At 37.3% G+C, this 20,507-nt stretch overlaps 1 protein-coding gene across 1 annotated transcript in view; it reads right to left on the reverse strand.

Moving 5' to 3' along the window:
* Positions 1-20,507, reverse strand: part of MCPH1 (microcephalin 1) — a 320,845-nt gene that overhangs the window by 186,943 nt on the left and 113,395 nt on the right. The window contains 1 exon segment of the mRNA XM_037812573.1: positions 19,383-19,545. Coding sequence (XP_037668501.1) covers positions 19,383-19,545 — 163 coding nt within the window.

Raw genomic sequence — 20,507 nt, forward strand, 5'->3', positions numbered from 1 at the left:
TTTTGTATTCTATTTCATTTATTTCTGCTCTAATTTTTGTTATTTCCTTCCTTTTGCTGGGTTCAGTTTTCTCTTCTTTTTCTAGTTCTTCCAGTTTTGAGGTTATGTCTCTGGTTTGAACTCTTTCTTCTTTTTAAATGTAAGCATTTAGAGCTATAAATTTCCCTCTCAGCACTGCCCTACTTGCATCCCACAAGTTTTGGTATGTTGTATTTTCATTTTCATTTGCCTCAAGATATTTCCTAATTTTGCTTCTGATTTTCTCTTTAACCCACTGGTTGTTTAAGAGTATGTTGTTTATTTTCCAAATATTTGTGAACTGTCCCTTTCTCCCTCTAGCTTCATTCCATTGTGGCCAGAGAATATATATGGTATGATTTCAATATTTTTGAATTTATTGGGACTTGTTTTGTGACCCAACATATAGTCTATGTGCCTTCGAAAAGAATGTGTATTCTATTTTCATTGGGTATAGTATTCTATATATGTCTCTTAGGACTAGTTGCTTTAGTTTACCATTCAATTCCTGTACTTCCCAATTGATTTTCTGACTAGACGTTCTATCCATTGTTGACAGTGGTATGTTAAATTCTGCTACTATTAATGTAGAACCATCAATTTCTCCCTTCAAATCTGTCAGTATTTGCTTCATATATTTTGGGACTCTGCTGCTAGGTGCATATATACTTATAACTGTTACATCTTTCTGCTGAATTGTCCCCTTTAACAGTATGCATTGACCATCTTTGTCCCTCAAAACTGTTTTTGACTTAAAGTCTATTGTATCCAATATTAGTATAGCCACCTCAGCTTTCTTTTGGTTACTACTTGCATGGTATATTTTTACAATCCTTTCACCATCAACCTACTTGTATATTTGACTTTAAGATGAGTCTCTTGCTGACAGCATATAGTTGGGTCATTCTCTTTTATCCATTCCGCCAATCTCTGCTTTTTGACTGGAGAGTTTAATCTCTTCATATGTAAAGTCACTACTGAAAATACAGGTCTTTTTTATGCCATTTTGCTGTTGTAAGTCTTATGCTTTTTTGTCCCTTACTTTTATATTTATTTGCTTTCTTGTGCTGTACCATATGAGTGACTTCTCATTTCTATCAGGATATATTTTTCAACTGTTTTCTTTGTGGTTACCATAGGGTTAAAATTTAACACCATAGATTTATAACAATTATGTTTGGTGCGATACCAACTTAACTCCAATACCATGCACATATACTTTTCCTATATCCCTGTGTTCCCTATTTTTTTGTACTTGTTACCACTTAAGTCTTTTACCTTGAATGTCCCCAAACCTAGATTTATCATTACTTTTTATACATTTGCATTTTAGCACCTCTAGGAAGTAAGAAGTAGAATTACACACCAAACAATAAAATACAATGCTGGCATTTATAATTACCCAAATGTTTACCTTTAGTGCAGGTCTTTATTTCTTTATGCTGCTTTGAACCATTGTCTAGAGTCCTTTCATTTCAGTCTGAAGAACTCCCTCTAGCATTGCTTGTAGGGCAGGTCTCATGGCGATGTACTCCCTCAGTTTTTGTTTATCTGAGAATGCCTTAATCTCTCTCTCATTTTTGAAAGACAGAGTTTCCGGATATAAAATTATTGGCTGGCAGTTGTTTTCCTTCAGCACTTTAAGTATTTCAGCTCACTGCCTTCATGCCTCCATGGTTTCTGATGAGAAACCAGCATTCAGTCTTGTTGGGACTCCCTTGTAAGTAACACACTGCTTTTATCTTGCAGCTTTCAGAAGTCTTTCCTTGTCCTTTGCATTTGATAGTATAATCAGTATATCGCTTCATGTTTGTCCTGTTTGGTGTTCTGCTAGCTTCTTGGATGTGCATATTCACATCTTTTTGCCAAGTTTGGGGAGTTCTCTATCATTATTTCTTTGACTATCCTTCTGCCTGTTACTCTCTTTCTTCTTCCAGCCTTCCAGGACTCCCATAATGTATATATTGGTGTGCTTGATGGTGTCCCATAGCTCTTATGCTCTTTTCACTTTTCATATTTCTCTTTTCCTTCTGCTCCTCAGCCTGACTCATTTCAAGTGTCCTGTCTTCAATTTTACTTATTCTTTTGCCAGCTCCATTCTGCTCTTGAAATCCTCCTGGGCATTTTTAATTTGAGTCATTGTGGTCCTCAACTCCATTAGTTCTGTTTGCTTCCTTTTGAAACTTTCTATTTCTTTACTTAGACTCTCATATTCTTTGTTGACTGTTTGCCTGATAACCTGTAGCTCTTTCTTTGTACTTTCCTTCACTTCCTTAAGCAATTTTAAGATCACCGTTTCTTAAAGGTTTTGTTTGGTATGTCCACATTCTCGTCTTCTTCACTGGTGTTTTCTGTATTTTTTATCCTCTTCCTTTGGATGGGGCCATCATTTCCTGTTTCTTTGTCTGTCTTGTACTCTTTTGTTGCACAGTGTACATTCTAATAATTTAAAATGTTAATTCTGGGGGGATATAGGGGAGTAATATGGGATTCTTGGTAGTGGTGTTATTTGCTGTCCTTAGTAGTATATTGTATTGTATGACATGTTATTTTTCTTTTTATCATTTTTTCTTATTGCTAAAAAAAAACACAAAACAATTTTTCTTGTAGTAATCAGTATGTTCAAGTGCTGATTGTGGTGATAAATGTACAACTTTATGATGATACCATGAACAACTGATTGTACACTGTGGATAAATGTATGGTATGTGAACATAACTCTATAAAATTGTAGGAAAATATATATATAGGAGTAAAAGTGTTGGAGAAAACATGGTGAGAGGGATGATGCCTCACCAATATGGACTAACTACAATGTGTAAACTCAGAATTGAATCTTAGAACATAGCTTAAAGTGGACACAATAATTGTGATAGTCCCTAGATTGTAAGCTCTTACAGCAGTTAACTCTATCCCTGAATTGTAAGGCCTATCTCTAAACTTTGAGATGCTGATCCCCTAGCGTATAACCTGATTGGTCTCTGGAACAATGCATATCTCTGAGACACCTGAAACTCAGAGCTAGAGCTCGGCAGATATGAATGTCAGTATTAGTGCATACAGCCACTGTCAAAAAAAAAAAAAAAAAAAAAGCTGAAAAAGAGCCCAGACTTCAATTAGTGATATGAATGAAGCAGGTCTGGTTAAGACCAAGGCAAGCCAGGCCAAAGGGTAAAGGTTGAAACTGATTGTGTTTTAAAGCTTCAACTTTCATATGAGACCAAGGGAAGAGATATCTATTTGGTACAGGATCTAAATTTTCTAAACAGTACAACTCTACAGTCGATTTGTTCAAACACCACAATTGCATGGAACTTTGAATAGGAAGTGAGATATGGTAGGTTAGTATAGGCTGGAGTGAAATAGTGACACATCCTAGAGTAATTTGGGCAGATAATAAAAAACATATTTACAGCCTCCCCCTCCCCAGCCCCGAGGATCTGGGGGAAGGTGCAGATGTGTTGGACATCCTCACCTGGACTGGTGTTGATGTTGTCACAAACATTGGGACTGGTGGTTTGATGTGCTGAGCCCTCGAGCATGGGACTTGTCCTTATGAAGCTCATTACCACAAAGGAGAGTCTAAACTTGTATGTAATGGTGCCTAAGAGTCTCCCCCGAGTACCTCTTTGTTGCTCAGATGTGGCCCTCTCTCTCTCTAACTGAGCCATCTCGACAGGTGAATTCGCTGCCCTCCCCCCTACGTGGGACCCGACTCCCAGGGGTGTAAATCTCCCTGGCAACGCAGAGTATGACTCCCGGGGATGAATGTGGACCTGGCATCGTGGGACTGAGAGTATCTTCTTGACCAAAAGGGGGATGCAAAATGAGACGAAATAGTTTCAGTGGCTGAGAGATTCCAAATGGAGTTGAGAGGTCACTCTGGTGGACATTCTTATGCACTATATAGATAACACCTCTTAGGTTTTAATGTATTGGAATAGCTAGAAGTAAATATCTGAAACTACCAAACTCCAACCCAGCAGTCTGGACTCCTGAAGACAATTATATAATAATGTAGATTACAAGGGGTGACAGTGTGATTGTGAAGACCTTGTGGATCACACCCCCTTTATCTAATGTATGGATGAGTGGAGGAATGGGGATGAAAAGTAAAGGACAAATGGGGTGGGATAGGGGGATGATTTGGGTGTTCTTTTTTCACTTTTACTTTTTATTCTTGTTCTGGTTCTTTCTGATGTAAGGAAAATGTTCAGAGAGAGATTGTGGTGATGAACGCATAACTATGTTATCATACTGTGGACAGTGGATTGTATATCATGGATGATTGTATGGTGTGTGAAAGTATTTCAATAAAACTGAATTTAATAAAAAAAAAAAAAATGTTAATTCTGGGATTTACTCCCTGGGATGTCTGTTTCTTGGTTTTGTAGCCAGCTGGTGATAAGACAGATTTTCTTGAGCTTCAGCCCTCCTGTCATAAAAGTCTGTCCTGTGCAGGGTATTCCCTGTCTTATTGGGCCTCTGTCTTGTCCTGGGCTTTTGCTTGTTAGTTGTTTTAGAGTCCCCATGTTTACAGGAGTTTGGTTGTCTCTTCTGTTTCCCAGGGGACAAACCCCCTCTCCTGGGTATCTGAAACCAGCAGGACTTTGTCCCAGACTGTCAGCCTCTACAGTGCTTTACACTCCTTTCATTGTCTCTTGCTGCTTTTGCCTGGGGGGCAAATTCTGGGAGGAAGATAACCCTGGGAAGGAATTCCCAGTGAAAATAGGGCCAGGGACCCACAAAGGGGGCACAGACCAGCTCCAAAGTGCCCTGTGTAGAGGATCAGGAAGGGAACCAACAACATCTCCAATGGCTCCCCAAAGCTGAGCTTCCTGGCCTGCCCAGCAATTGTAGATCTTCAACTAACTCTCCCCCGCAGCCTGGGGGAAACCATACATCTTCAAATCTCCACTGCTTCTGCCCCTGTCCAGGAAGGGTTGAAACAATGGCTGCCCGCTACCTTTGTCTGGAGCTGGTTAAAACAATAGCTGCCTTTGGAGCCAGGGCCCAGTGATATGAATTTGCTAATCAAAAGGCATGATCATTGATTAGTCATGCACACCCGTGCGTGTTTGGGGAATAGGATTTTTACATCCCTTTCTGTCAGCAGCAGCTAGCCAAGACTGGACCCTGTGGTGGCCTGCTGCAAGAGTGGGGAATGGGCCGTGATAGCCACTGCACGGAGAAAGCAATTTACAGTTCTTTAATTTATTGGCCTCTTCCGGCTCTTCTGTCCTCTGGAGTTTCAAAATAGTTATTTCAGACAGTTCCTGCCTGTTTAATAGTTGTTTTGATGGAAGAACTGAGTCCTGGAGCTCCCTACTCTGCAATCTTCCCCCTCAATATCCATCTACTTTTGATGGAAGAAGGAAGACAATTGCCTCCCAATTCTTATCCTCTCCTGAAATTCCAAGTGATCTTATGTTACTCACTCATTAGGACATTTTCATTCTGAACCAGAAGGGGCCTAGAGCTCTAGATATCGAAGTAGAAAAAGCTAATCTTTCTCTGCAATTTAGACTGAATTCTGTGATCCTCTGATTTGAGTGTCTATGTCTCTCTTATCAACATTGTAGAAAGTCCTCAGAGTGCTTCCTGATGAAAGTGTGGGGGTGGCTGGTACAAGGAAGGACAAGAAAGGAGAAAACAGGAAAAGAAAAGAAAAATGAGGGAACCAGCCAGGGTTCTTTTGTATTCTATCTAGTCCCTTTTGCTTACAGTGAATATTGGTAAGAATGCCAAATTTGGTGTGAATTCTATATAACGATATAGAATCTTCAATTGTACAAAAGAAAGAATTTCTCTGTAGGATTCTTTCAGAGATCATAATATGAAATGCATGCATCTTTGCCCTGATGAAAGTATGGTTTTCACACAACAGGCTGTCTACTAAAATTTATAAGGCATGGTGCTAAATTTAATACCCACTTATAACCCAGCATATAATTTATATTGAACTCTATATGTAATAATTTCTTTCAGAGTTAAGATTTGAAGTATCCAAACCATCATATGTACTTAGGATACTAAATTATTTTTAAGAACTCCTTCCTTCTCTCACCAAACACCACATTCAAGAACAGTACATTAATATAGTGCATATATCTAATGCTTCCTCTAATGCAAAATACATAAAGCAGGTGTTTATCGTAATGCAAAAGTCACCTTCACTGCTAACTATTATTATTCAAAATATTTAATGATATAAAGTAACCAGTGTACTAACTGGTAATGTGGAATGCAACTCATTTCTTATTAATATGTCTTTAGATATTGACCTCAGCTAGGATGAAGACTGAATCAAACTATATACTTTACAAGCAATTAAGCTGCTGTCAATTATACCATGGAGTCGTTTAAAACGATAGTTTTCCACAACTCTTTTTGATCTAAATGGTTTCTAGGAAGGTTGTGTATACAAAATGACCTACAAATCTGAGAATAAAACTGACTGTATACCAAACAATGACTGCACTAAGGAGGCTCTCCTCATAAATAATGTTTTTATTAGATTGTCTTTCTCCCCAAACCAGGGCTCCTTTCTTCATCTCGGATTCTCTCGGTGCAACTATAAAGTCCTCTATCTACTGTAACAGAATTTTCTAACTAAACGACACATCAGGGATGATTTTGTCCCATTTACTCATTTTACAGAAATGTAACTGGGGCCCAGAAAGGTAAAGTAATAAATAAAATATCAATTATGTTCACAATAAGCCTGAAGGATGGATGACGTTATTCCCATTTTAAAGATGAGGAAAGTGTGGCTCAGGAAGGGTAAGTAGCTAATAAAGAGTGGAGTCTGGTAACTTAACCAAAAAAATCTATGCTTTCTGTACAATATCAATTCTGAGAATCTATAATTTTATAGTGTAAGGAACAGAAATCAGCTCTGGCAGGCAGCAGAATGGATCCTGTTTGCTAAATTAGTATCTAAAAGTGATTAATAGACTAGGCCTTAACTAATAAGGCAAATAATTTGAAACAAAAGCTATTTATAGAGCAGGTTGCTAAAATATAGGTATTATTAGTGTAAAAATAGGATCTTCATGAAAGAACTGATACTTTCTCCATTTATCTGATAGCTTCGATGAAAATTAAGTTCTAAATGTCCCAATTTTCTTTAGCATCAGAATGTAGCATAAACACTTGATTACACAAAACTTTTCATGTTCATTAGTGGAATTCCACTGAACATCAAGAAACCTGTAGCTGTCAACAATGTATACAAGAGAGCTAAATTAAAGGGGGTTAAAATTTCAAATTAGAACAAAAGTGAAATTTACTTATAGGCAAACTTTTCATGAAAATCTTTATATTTCCTATAAAGATTAAAATGTACACATGGTTTGTGTAATTTATAATGGTGCATAATAATTCCTATACATTCTAAGTTAGAATTAAAAATATTCTATATTAGATTAAAAAAAGAAAATCTGCAGGTGTCTGGGTGTTCAAATCAGCCTTCCTGTAATAAGATAATTAAATTGCCCCAATAAATGGGAGTAAGTACAGTATACTAAAGTATTCTTATTGCCAAGAGTGTCAACCTTATAATGTATTACTATTAATCCTATATAGTCTTACCATTTATTAGTAGATATGTATGTTATTGTGAGGTTTGAAGATTGGAGTTGCAGGTTGGGATGGGAGAGTAGTTCTGAGCTCAATATGTAAGTTAAATGTACATAAACTAGAACTTCACTAAACTCTATTCCATACACAGAATGAATATAACTCCTGTGGATTTTCTTTATAATAATTGTTAAGAGAAATAAGAAACAATTAGAAGAGAATGCCATCAACTTACATAATATATGATGGCTCTTTCTTTAATGTTCTATCTATCCATTAAGCTATAGCTGGGAAAGACACATATAACTTCCAATTTAACAGTTGTAATAATTAATAACATCGTAATTACACCAAAACTAAAAATATGCACATATATACTAAAAGGGAATGCAGGATGTGTGTGTGTGTATCTGTATGTGTGTGTGTGGGGGTCTATCACAGATATAATATGGTATTCCTTACATGAAATCAAATTCTTATTAAATATCCCTTCGCTTGGATTGTTTTCTTCCTGCATCATTCCTATACTCCACAAATGCTTAAATACCAGGAGCAGGGGATACAGAAGTGAATAAAACAGTCTTGGTCTTCGTCCTCATAAAGCTTATAGTCTAAAGGAAGAGAAATATGTTAAGCAAATAGTTACAGAAATGATTAACTGCAGTTTTGGCAAATGTTACCTAAAAATGTACAAAGTATAGTCTAACCTATTTTTCCAGGGGAGGGGGGAATGGTCAGAGAAGATTTTACTAAAGAAGAAACAAAAGGTAACCCACCAATGTGGCTGAGAGGAAATAAGGAAGAGTGAGATTAGAGAATAGATAAACCCAGAAAGATATGCAAACCAGCTAATTCAAGCCATATTCAGAATTTAGAACTTTATCCTAATTGCAAGGGGAAGCCATTAAGTGGATTTAACCAGCAGAATACAAAAATAAGATCTAAGTTAAAAAATAATGGGCAGGTATGTGGAAAATGGATTAAAAGATGTTTGGCTCCTAATTCAAACAAATCATCTATAGGAAAACAATGAGGCAATGGAGGAAACTTGAATACTGATCTGATAGTTGATGGCATTAAGTAATTATAGCTAAATTTTTAGGTGAATTAACAGCATTATGGTGGTGTTTTTTTTTTTTTTTTTCTTTGTTAAGTCCTTAACTTTTAGAGATACATGTTGAAGTATTTTTGGATAATGTGCTGTGTTTGGACTTTCCTTTGAAATAATCCAGTACTAGAGAAGGAGAAAAGGAGGAGATTGGACTTGTACTAAGATTAACCATTAGTTGCTTACTCTTGAAGCTAGGTGATGAGTAGACGGATGTCCATTATACTCTTTCCTCTTATTGTATTATTAAAAAACAAGAGAGACTAGAGAGAGACTGGCAAGTCCTGGAGCAATATGGTTACTTGGACTGGGGTGGTGGTAGTGAAGATGGACCATCATTATTTGAGCACTATTTTGGTAGTAGAATTGATGAAACTTGGTGATGGTTAAAATGGGTTAAGTCAGAGTGGTAGAGGATAATTAGGCAGCTATGGTATACTTGAAGCCAATGGAAAAGATTATTTAAAAAATAAATTGTTCACTTTGTAAAATACTGCTCAAAGTCAAGTAAGAATTACAAAAAACTGTCCAATAGTACAACACTTAAAAAATAATATTGATCAAAAGAACCCAGACAGCATTGTTGTATAGTTGTATGGTACTGATTCTTAAAATTTGAGACTTAATAAAATTCTTTTTGTATTAATAATAATAAAAAAAAACACAGCCAAATACAAAAAACTAAACACTTTTCATGCTGTATGGGTCCTATTTGGATAAAGGACAAATTCCGTACTGTCACATAGTATGGTTTTGCCAATAAGCTTCATTGGGGAAAGAGAAAATTACCTAGGCCATGGTTAGGAAAAAAGAAGACAAGGCACAGGGCACCAATTCTCTCTCTATCCCATGGAAAAGCATTCCAGGAATACAAGGCCCTCAGTGTGACTCCTCATTTTGGAGGGGAGCTTCCCCCCATCTCTCTCCCTCCTTATAGTAGAAGCAGAGCTATCTTGTCAGTCGGGAGGAAGGATAATTATCAGCCTGGCACCTCACATTCTGGATTTGGATTGCCGGCTTTATAAGCCCTATTTGAGAATGCCAACAGTCCAATATGTGGAGGCCTTGGATCCTTTGGGGAAAAACAACGGTGGGTGGGTAAGTCTAGTGTGAATGTAAGTTTGAGGACAGCACCTCCTACAGAGAGAAGAGGGCCATCCTACCCTGGTCTCAACTGGCTCATTGACAAGTAGCCTATAGTGAGCTACCATTTTGACAATTCTGCTCATTACAACACAAATCCATATGATTCTACTAATTTTTATTTTGCACTTTTAGTGCAAAAAAAAAAAGGCTAATCTGAGCTGTATTTCTCAATGCTAACTCTATAAGGAAAAGAGAAGGAAGAGTTAATTGATGAAGATACAGACACATTTTGAGTTGGAGAGAATCAGAGAATTCATTCACTGAAAATAGAGTCATAAGTTGTATTACATACAAAAAATTTAAAGCAATACTAATATACAATCATTATTATAATTGTTATTAATTGTTGTATGGTATTTCCCAGTTGCCATGAAAGCAAATAGTACAGTTTTCAGAATTTCGATCTTTTCCACTTCATTACTGTAAGCACTAATCTCTTAAATCCCTTGTACTAGATAGCTGCAGGGTTAAATTATGGCAGAAAAAAGGCCACAGCCATTCTTAAAAATATACCTGTGTTTTGTTTGCTTATTTTAATTCTACTGGTTTACACTGATGCAGTATTAATATAGAACATTCTTGAAAGAGGGGGAAGGGAAGGAGGTTATTTATTTAATGGATGCAAAATAGTAACACAAATAATAAACGATGCTATCCTAATCAAAGAACAATGCTTTGGAGTGACCAGAGGTTGAAGATCAATGTTAAAATAGAAAGAATAACAGATAATTTCAATTTTTATGAATAATAAAAACAATATATTTTAAAAATTACCTTTAACACACAGATGTATGGGCAAGTATTTCAGATAGATATGAATAAGATAAAACATATCCAAATGGGATTAAATGAACATGTTTCATCCTAAGTAAATCCATCTGTAAAAACAACCATTGAATTCTTTTGGCTTTTTAAACAATCACTAACATAGGTCACATTATTTCTTAGTCAAACATGGAAGACAGATCGCTTGACTGTGAGAACACTTATTTTGCATTTTCACTCCAAGACTATACTCTAATCTTATTTCTGCCAGTGGCCAAGAAGTCTTTATCTTGAAAGGCTACTCATTTTCTTGCTCTCCATCCTCATCATACTACTGTTCCCCAAGGATTCAGCACTGGCTGAAGGCTGATAATCCAAAGGGAGAGTTCAAGGAAAGAATGGTATTAACTGCTCACAGGAAAATGTCCAGATTAACAAAGATGTACATTGGCATGAGTTTTTTTTTTGTTTGTTTGTTTTTGTTTTTTTGTTTTTAATTAAATTCAGTTTTATTGAAATACATTCACACACCATATAATCATCCATGACATACAATCCACTGTCCACAGTATGATAACATAGTTACACATTCATCACCACAATCTATCTCTGAACATTTTCCTTACATCAGAAAGAACCAGAACAAGAATAAAAAATAAAAGTGAAAAAAAACACCCAAATCATCCCCCCATCCCACCCCATTTGTCCTTTAGTTTTTCTTCCCATTCCTCCACTCATCCATACACTAGATAAAGGGGGTGTGATCCACAAGGTCTTCACAATCACACTGTCACCCCTTGTAATCTACATTGTTATATAATTGTCTTCAGGAGTCCAGACTGCTGGGTTGGAGTTTGGCAGTTTCAGGTATTTACTTCTAGCTATTCCAGTACATTAAAACCTAAGAGGTGTTATCTATATAGTGCATAAGAATGTCCACCAGAGTGACCTCTCGACTCCATTTGGAATTTCTCAGCCACTGAAACTATTTCGTCTCATTTTGCATCCCCCTTTTGGTCAAGAAGATACCCTCAGTCCCACGATGCCGGGTCCACATTCATCCCCGGGAGTCATACTCTGCGTTGCCAGGGAGATTTACACCCCTGGGAGTCGGGTCCCACGTAGCGGGGAGGGCAGCGAGTTCACCTGTCGAGATGGCTCGGTTAGAGAGAGAGAGGGCCACATCTGAGCAACAAAGAGGTACCCAGGGGGAGACTCTTAGGCACCATTACATACAAGTTTAGACTCTCCTTTGTGGTAATGAGCTTCATAAGGACAAGTCCCATGCTCGAGGGCTCAGCACATCAAACCCCCAGTCCCAATGTTTGTGACAACATATGCTAGGGGATCAGCATCTCAAAGTTTAAAGATAGGCCTTACAATTCAGGGATAGAGTTAACTGCTGTAAGAGCTTACAATCTAGGGACTATTACAATTATTGTGTCCACGTTAGGCTATGTTCTAAGATTCAATTCTGAGTTTACACATTGTAGTTAGTCCATATTGGTGAGGCATCATCCCTCTCACCATGTTTTCTCCAACACTTTTACTCCTATATATATATTTTCCTACAATTTTATAGAGTTATGTTCACATACCATACATTTATCCACAGTGTACAATCAGCTGTTCATGGTATCATCATAAAGTTGTACATTTATCACCACAATCAGCATTTAAACATACTGATTACTACAAGAAAAATTGTTTTTTTTTTTTTTAGCAATAAGAAAAAATGATAAAAAGAAAAATAACATGTCATACAATACAATATACTACTAAGGACAGCAAATAACACCACTACCAAGAATCCCATATTACTCCCCTATATACCCTTCTCATATACATTTAGCATTGGCATATTGCCTTTGTTACATTTAATGGAGGTATATTACAATGTTACTGTTGACCATAGACTCCAGTTTGCTTTGGTTATGTTTTTTCCTGAATACCATCCTTTTTTCAAATTTCTACATGGTTGACATTCATTTGCTTTCCCACGTTCAAAAACATTTTTATATTTGTATATTTAGTAACAGTCATTGGCCACTCTAGTTTTTGCCACGTTATACAGTCCCAGTCTCTATCATCTATCTTTACCTCTGGTGTCATACATTCTCCTATCCCACCTCTTTCAGCTTTACTCACAGACACCTTTGTTCAGTGTACTTACAATACCGTGCTACCATCACACAGTATTATGCTATCTATTTCTGGATCTATGCAATCAATCCTAAACATTCTGTAGTCCTTCAGCATCAAATGGCTGATCTCTGCCCTCTTTCTATCTCCTGGTAGCCTGTGTTGTCAGCTTTTAACTCCCAAAGTTTGTTCATTAATGTCTGTTCATATTAGTGAGACCATACAGAATCTATCCTTTTGTTTCTGGCTAACTTCACTCAACATAATGTCCTCAAGGTTCATCTACATTATTACATGATCCATGTCTTTGTTCTGTCTTACAGCTGCATAATATTCCATCATGTGTATATACCACAGTTTGTTTATCCACTCGTCCTTTGATGGACATTTGGGCTGTTTCCATCTCTTGGCAATTGTGAATAATGCTGCAATAAACATTGGTTTACAAATGTCTGTTTGTGTCTTAAGTTTCAGTTCCTCTGAGTATATACCCAGCAATGGAATAGCTCGGTCATATGGCAAATCTATATTTAGCTTCCTGAGGAAACTCCATACTATCTTCCAGAGTGGTTGCACCATTCTACATTCCCACCAACAATGAATAAGTGTCCCTCTTTCTCCATATCCTCTCCAGCAGTTGTCATTTTGTTTTTTGGATAATGGCCATTCTGGTAGGTGTGAGATGATATCTCATTGTGGTTTTGATTTGCATTTCCTTAATAGCCAGTGAAGTTGAGCATTTTTTCATATGCTTTTGAGCCATTTGTATTTCATCTTCAGAAAAATGTCTGTTCATGTCTTTTGCCCATTTTTTAATTGGATTGTTTGTCTTTCTGTTATTGAGATGCAGGATTCCTTTATATATTCGGGATATTAAACCCTTATCTGATATGTGGTTTCCAAATATCATCTCCCATTGTGTAGGTTGCCTTTTGACTTTTCTGACAAAGTCCTTTGATGTACAAAAGTGTTTAATTTTGAGGAGATCCCATTTGTCTATTTGTTCTTTGGTTGCTCGTGCCTTGGGTGTGAGGTCTAAGAAACCACCTCCTTTCACAAGATCTTTAAGATATTGCCCTACATTTTCTTCTAAGAGTTTTATGGTCTTGGTGCTAATGTTTAGGTCTTTGATCCACTTTGAGTTAATTTTGGTATAAGGTGTGAGATGGGCATCCTCTTTCATTCTTTTGGAAATGGATATCCAGTTCTCCAAACACCATTTATTGAACAGGCTGCTCTTTCCCAGTTGCTTCGGCTTCACTGCCTTATCAAAGATCAGTTGTCCATAGATGTGAGGGTCTACATCTGAACACTGAATTCGATTCCATTGATCAGTATATCTGTCCTTATGCCAGTACCATGCTGTTTTGAGCACTGTAGCTTTGTAATATGCTTCAAAGTCAGGTAGTGTGAGACCTACCACTTCACTCCTCTTTCTCAAGACATTTTTGGCTATTCGGGGAACCTTACCCTTCCAAATAAATTTAGTTATTGGTTTTTCTATTTCTGTAAAGTAAGTTCTTGGGATTTGAATTGGTATTGCATTGACTCTGTAAATCAGTTTAGGTAAAATTGCCATCTTAACTATATTTAGTCTTCCAATCCATGAACATGGTATGTTCTTCCATTTTTTCAGGTCTTGTTCAATTTCTTTTAACAGTTTCTTATAGTTTTCTATGTAAAGGTCTTTTGTGTCCTTGGTTAAGTTTATTCCTAAATACTTGATTCTTTTGGTTGCTATTGTAAATGGGATTTTTTTCTTGATTTCCTCCTCTTGTTGCACATTACTTGTGTATAGGAACACTACAGATTTTTGCGTGTTGATCTTGTAGCCTGCTACTTTGCTGTATTCATTGACTAGTTCTAGTAGCTTTGCTGTAGATTTTTCTGGATTTCCTACATATAGAATCATGTCATCTGCAAATAGTGAAAGTTTTACTTCTTCCTCTCCAATTTGGATGCCTTTTATTTCTTTTTCTTGCCTAATTGCTCTAGCTAGAACTTCCAGCACAATGCTGAATAGCAATGGTGATAGTGGGCATCCCTGTCTTGTTCCTGATCTTAGAGGAAAAGCTTTCAGTCTCTCCCTATTGAGTGTGATGTTAGCTGTGGGATTTTCATATATTGCCTTTATCATATTGAAAAAGTTCCCTTCTATTCCTATCCTTTGAAGTGTTTTCATCAGGAAAGGATGTTGAATTTTGTCAAATGCCTTTTCTGCATCAATCGAGATGATCATGTGGTTCTTCTGCTTTGATTTATTGATGTGGTGTATTACATTAATTGATTTTCTTGTGTTGAACCAGCCTTGCATACCTGGAATAAATCCCACCTGGTCGTGGTGTATAATTCTTTTAATGTGCTACTGGATTCGATTTGCGAGTATTTTGTTGAGGATTTTTGCGTCTATATTCATTAAAGAAATTGGTCTATAATTTTCTTTTTTTGTAGTATCTTTGCCTGGTTTTGGTATTAGGGTGATGATGGCTTCATAGAAAGAGTTAGGTAGCTTTCCCTCTTCTTGAATTTTTTTGAAGAGATTGAGCAGGATTGGTACTAATTCATTCTTGAATGCTTGGTAGAATTCACATGTGAAACCATCTGGTCCTGGGCTTTTCCTTTTTGGGAGCTTTTTGATGACTGACTCAATCTCTTTACTTGTGATTGGTTTGTTGAGGTCATCTATTTCTTCTTGAGTTAATGTTGGTTGTTTATGCTTTTCTAGGAAGTTGTCCATTTCATCTAAGTTGTCTAGTTTATTAGCATATAGTTGCTCATAGTATCTTCTCATTATCTCCTTAATTTCTGCAGGGTCGGTAGTTATATTTCCTTTCCCATTTCTGATTGCATTTATCTACATCTGCTCTCTCTTTTTTTTTTGTTAGCCTAGCCAGTGGTCCATCGATTTTATTGATTTTCTCAAAGAACCAACTTCTGGTTTTGTTGATTCTCTCTATTGTTTTCCTGTTCTCAGTTGCATTTATTTCTGCTCTAATCTTTGTTATTTCTTCCCTTCTGCTTGCTTTGGGGTTAGTTTTCTGTTCTTTCTCTAATTCCTCCAGGTGAGCAGTTAACTCTTCAATTTTTGCTCTCTCTTCTCTTTTAATATAGGCATTTAGGGCAATAAATTTCCCTCTCAGCACCGCCTTTGCTGCATCCCATAAGTTTTGATAAGTTGTGTTTTCATTGTCATTTGCCTCGAGGTATTTACTAATTTCTCTTGTAATTTCTTCCTTTCCCCACTGGTTTTCTAAGAGGGTGTTGTTTAGCCTCCATATGTTTGTGAATTTTATGACCTTCTGCTTTTTATTTATTTCCAACTTCATTCCATTGTGGTCTGAGAAAGTGTTTTGTGTAATATCAATATTTTTAAATTTGTTGAGACTTTCTTTGTGACCCAACATGTGGTCTATCCTAGAGAATGTTCCATGAGCACTTGAGAAAAAAGTGTATCCTGCTGTTGTTGGATGTAGTGTTCTATAAATGTCTGTCAAGTCTAGTTCATTTATCATACAATTCAACATCTCTGTTTCTTTAGTGATTCTCTGTCTAGATGTTCTATCCATTGATGAGAGTGGTGTATTGAAGTCTCCAACTATTATTGTAGAGGTATCTATTTCTCCTTTCAGTGATCGCAGTGTTTGCCTCATGAATTTTGGGGCATTCTGGTTTGGTGCATAAATATTTATGACTGTTATGTTTTCTTGATGAATTGACCCTTTTATTAATATATAGTGTCCTTCTTTGTCTCTTTTAATTGTTTTGCTTTTGAAGTCTAACTTGTCTGATATTAATATAGCTACTCCTGCTTTTTTCTGGCTGTTGTTTGCATTAAATATCTTTTTCCAACCTTTCACTTTCAGTCTATGTTTGTCCTTGTGTCTAAAGTGAGTTTCTTGTAGACAGCATATAGATGGGTCCTGTTTTTTAATCCATTCTGCCAGTCTGTGTCTTTTTATTGGGGAGTTTATCCATTTACATTTAGTGTTATTACTGTAAGGGCAGTACTTTCTACTACCATTTTGTTTTTTGGAATTTATATGTCATATCTTATTTTTTCCTCTCCTTTTACCTTTCCTGATAATCTGCATTTCTGCACTCTTCTCCAACTCTCTCTCTCCTGTCTTTTCCTATCAACCTGTAGCACTCCCTTTAGTATTTCTTGTAGTGCCGGTCTCTTATTCACAAACTCTCTCAGTGTCTGTTTGTCTGAAAATGTTTTAATCTCTCCCTCATTTTTGAAGGAAAGTTTTGCTGGATATAGAATTCTTGGTTGGCAGTTTTTCTTTCAGTATCTTAAATATATCATGCCACTGTCTTCTTGCCTCCATGGTTTCTGCAGAGAAATCTGTACATAGTCTTATTGACTTTCCCTTGTATGTGATGGATTGCTTTTCTCTTGCTGCTTTCAGAATCCTCTCTTTGTCTTTGACATTGGACAATCTGACCAGTAAGTGTCTTGGAGTAGGTCTATTGGGATCTATTCTATTTGGGGTACGTTGTACTTCTTTAATCTCTAATTTTTTGTCTTTTATAAGAGTTGGGAAATTTTCAGTGAATATGTCTTCTATTACTCTTTCTGCCCCTTTTCCCCTCTCTTCTCCTTCTGGGATACCCATAACACGTATATTTGTGCGTTTCATGTTGTCACTCAGCTCCCTAAGACCCTGCTCATATTTTTCCATTTTTTTCACCATCTGTTCTTTTGTGCGTAGGAATTCAAATTACCTGTCTTCCAGTTCACTGATCCTTTCTTCTGCCTGTTCAAATCTACTGTTGTGTCCCTCCATTGTGTTTTTCATCTCCTCCATTGTGGCCTTCATTCCCATGAGTTCTGCCATTTGTTTTTTTAAGTTTATGAATTCTTTATGGTCAGCCACTGTCTTGTTTATATCCTTCAGCTCTTTTGCTATATCTTCCTTCATTTCCTCAAATTTATTTAGCATTAGTTGCCTCCACTCCTGTGTGTCAGCTGAGCTATTAGTTTGTTCCTTTGGCTGGTCCATGTTTTCTTGTTTCCTGGTATGGCTTGTTATCTTAAGTTGTCTAGGCATCTGATTCTCTTGATTAGTTTATTTTGGAGCTTGTTTTCTGTCTTTTACCTAGTGGTTTTCTTGTTGGTTGGCTTTGTTTTCTGGCCTCTGTTATTCAGCTCAACTTATTCTAGACCTCTAACTTAGGTTCTATTTAGTTGATCAGAATTTTTCCCCTCTTGTTTTTTCTGTTTCTTGCTCTGTCTCTATGTAACCTTTTTGTGAGTGGGTCTCCTGAGATATGGTTGACCCTAGTCAGATTTTCCCAGTCTAGTGAGGCCCAGGTCTCATTGGGAGGGTATGGAGTTTTCCTGAGAATGAGACCCTCCTATGAGGCCTTTAGAATTGGTGCTTTTCCTCTCCTGTCCAGCAGGTAGCACTGGCCAGCCCTCAGCTCCCCCACCAGTGTAAGGAGGTATGGAGCCTTTAGTTCTCCTGGTGACTCTGATCCTGTCAGGGGCGTGGCTGACTGAAGCTGGAATCTGAATTCCAGCCCCTGGGGTCTGAATTCCCAGAAGGAGGACTACCAGTTGAGCTGGGCCTCCCTCCACTCTCCCAATCCTCAGAACTCCAGTTGTCTCTCAGGGGCACTATTCCCTTCTCCTCTCTCCTCTTTGGGGCCTCTCCAGGTAGATTCCTTGGTTAGCCAGAGTTGCCAATTAAAGACGGGGCTGGAGGCCTTCAGTAGTGAATATGGAATTCAAAGACACTGTGGGTACTCTGTCTCCCCTTAAGCCCAGCCTAGTCCCTCAACCTGGGCTTTCCGATAGAAAATAACCCGATACATTACTTTTAGATTTAAAAAAAAAAGTAGAAAAGAAATCAAGAAAAAGAAAAAAGGAAAAAAAAAAAAAAAAAAGGAGTCTCTTTTAAAAGTCTTTCCCCAGCTTGGAAGTTTTGTCAGTGTCAGAATAGAGCATTTAAAGATATGCTTTGGGCTATTGTCTGATAATTACTCTCCAACTGCTTCAGTTCCACCCCTGCCGGGGGCTACTGAAATGCAAAAAGATAAGGGATCAGTGAGAAGCCAGAAGGGACAAAATGTAGGGGAAAAAAAATGGCTTTTTTGGAGTCTGGGAATGGGTGCCTGCTTTTATGTGCCCCCACTTCTTGGAGCCCAGCCCTTCTTTAGCACCCCAGCTCCCAAAGTTAGTTAATTAATTTGTTAATTAATTCTGCAGTTGAGGCTGGGTTGAGCCTCCCTTCTTGCCCTCAGCAGATTGCTGTTTTTTGTTTTTTTTTCCCCCTTTCAGGGAACTGGCAGCAAGACAGTCTGTGAGGTCTGGGTGGGGAGGGGAGCCAGCCCCCTGGTCCGGGGAACTTACAATGTTCGCTGCGATCCCAGCTTTTCCTCCAATTCCAAACTTGTGTCCAATGTGTGACTGGTTACTGGAGACCCCGAAAACACTGTTTCATATAGTTCTTAGGTAATTGCCAGCTGCTCTAGGGGAGAGACGAAATTCTGCTCCTCACCACTCCGCCATCTTGCCCCGCCTCCCTGGCATGAGTTTTAATGTTGTCACCTCAGAATGACCAAATCCATCAAAATGTCTTCTGTTTTAAAATAAGAATCCAAATATAGGGCTTACCCATTCATAAGACAGAATCCAGCAGCCACGTGCAATTCCCAGTAGCACATTCAGTGTTCGAAGAGGCTTTCCTGTGACCACATGAGTAGTTGTTTCACACACTTCCCAGGAAAATGAAAAGCCTTTCAATTTATTCACAACCTGAATGACGACATTCTGCTTTCTACAGAATAGGGGGAAAAATCAACAAAATGAATGTTTCCTGCACATGAACACCCATGTTATTACTCTAGGGAGAAAAAAACAGAAGGCTAAAAGTTTCAATTGATTTCTGCTCTGGTGCTTATGGTCTTAATTTCTTTATATTCCATGAGTTGATATTTTGGGAAAAAAGAAATCTTAAGATCTCAAATCCTGCTATCTATTTTCGTGGACTAGAAAACTGATGTCCAGGGGCTTTAAATGACTTACCAGTGATCACTGGAGTGGTGATTTAACAGCCCCAGGATTAGAAACCAGACCTCCTAACACCAGCCCAATTCTCTTTCTGCTACTTCAATTATTTACTTTTCAGATCTGTTAACCAGTTTGTCCACTTACATATTTTGTTTTGAAAATATAACAGTTATTGAGTGTCAAACATAAAGTTTTTCTACTAAGAGAGGGAAAAAAGACTTTAAAAACCTTCAGATGAAATCTTAGGGGGTATCTGATCAAGACTCCTTATTTTCATAGACCTCATTATTACTTATATTTTAGTCTCTGGTTCTTTTTGTGCTTTAAGCATTCCTTCTTTGCACCTTTTTAAAAAATATTCTTCCTATCTAACTTCTTCCAACTAATTCTCATTTCTTCCTCTTTTTTCTAATGCCTTTAGTTCTTGATATATTCTCCCTCCCACCCTCCCTCCTTCAACAACTTTTGGAAATTCCCAATGAAATACAAAGAATATGAAAGGCTTCTTAAGCCACACAATGACATACAAAATAAGTTAAGAAATGAAATTTTCTTCTCTCCAAGGGAAAGAGGCTGTTAGTGTTTATAATATTCTCCCATTATGTTTTCTCAATTTTATCTCTGGAGATCTTGGGTATGTCACTATCAAGACCCAAGTTTCTTTATTTGTAAAATGAAAGGGTTGTATATTGCCACAGTTATAAATTCTTAGAGATCCCTATGGTACAG

This window comes from Choloepus didactylus, chromosome 20 (genome assembly GCF_015220235.1).
Source record: "Choloepus didactylus isolate mChoDid1 chromosome 20, mChoDid1.pri, whole genome shotgun sequence".
Classification (NCBI taxonomy): domain Eukaryota; kingdom Metazoa; phylum Chordata; class Mammalia; order Pilosa; family Megalonychidae; genus Choloepus; species Choloepus didactylus.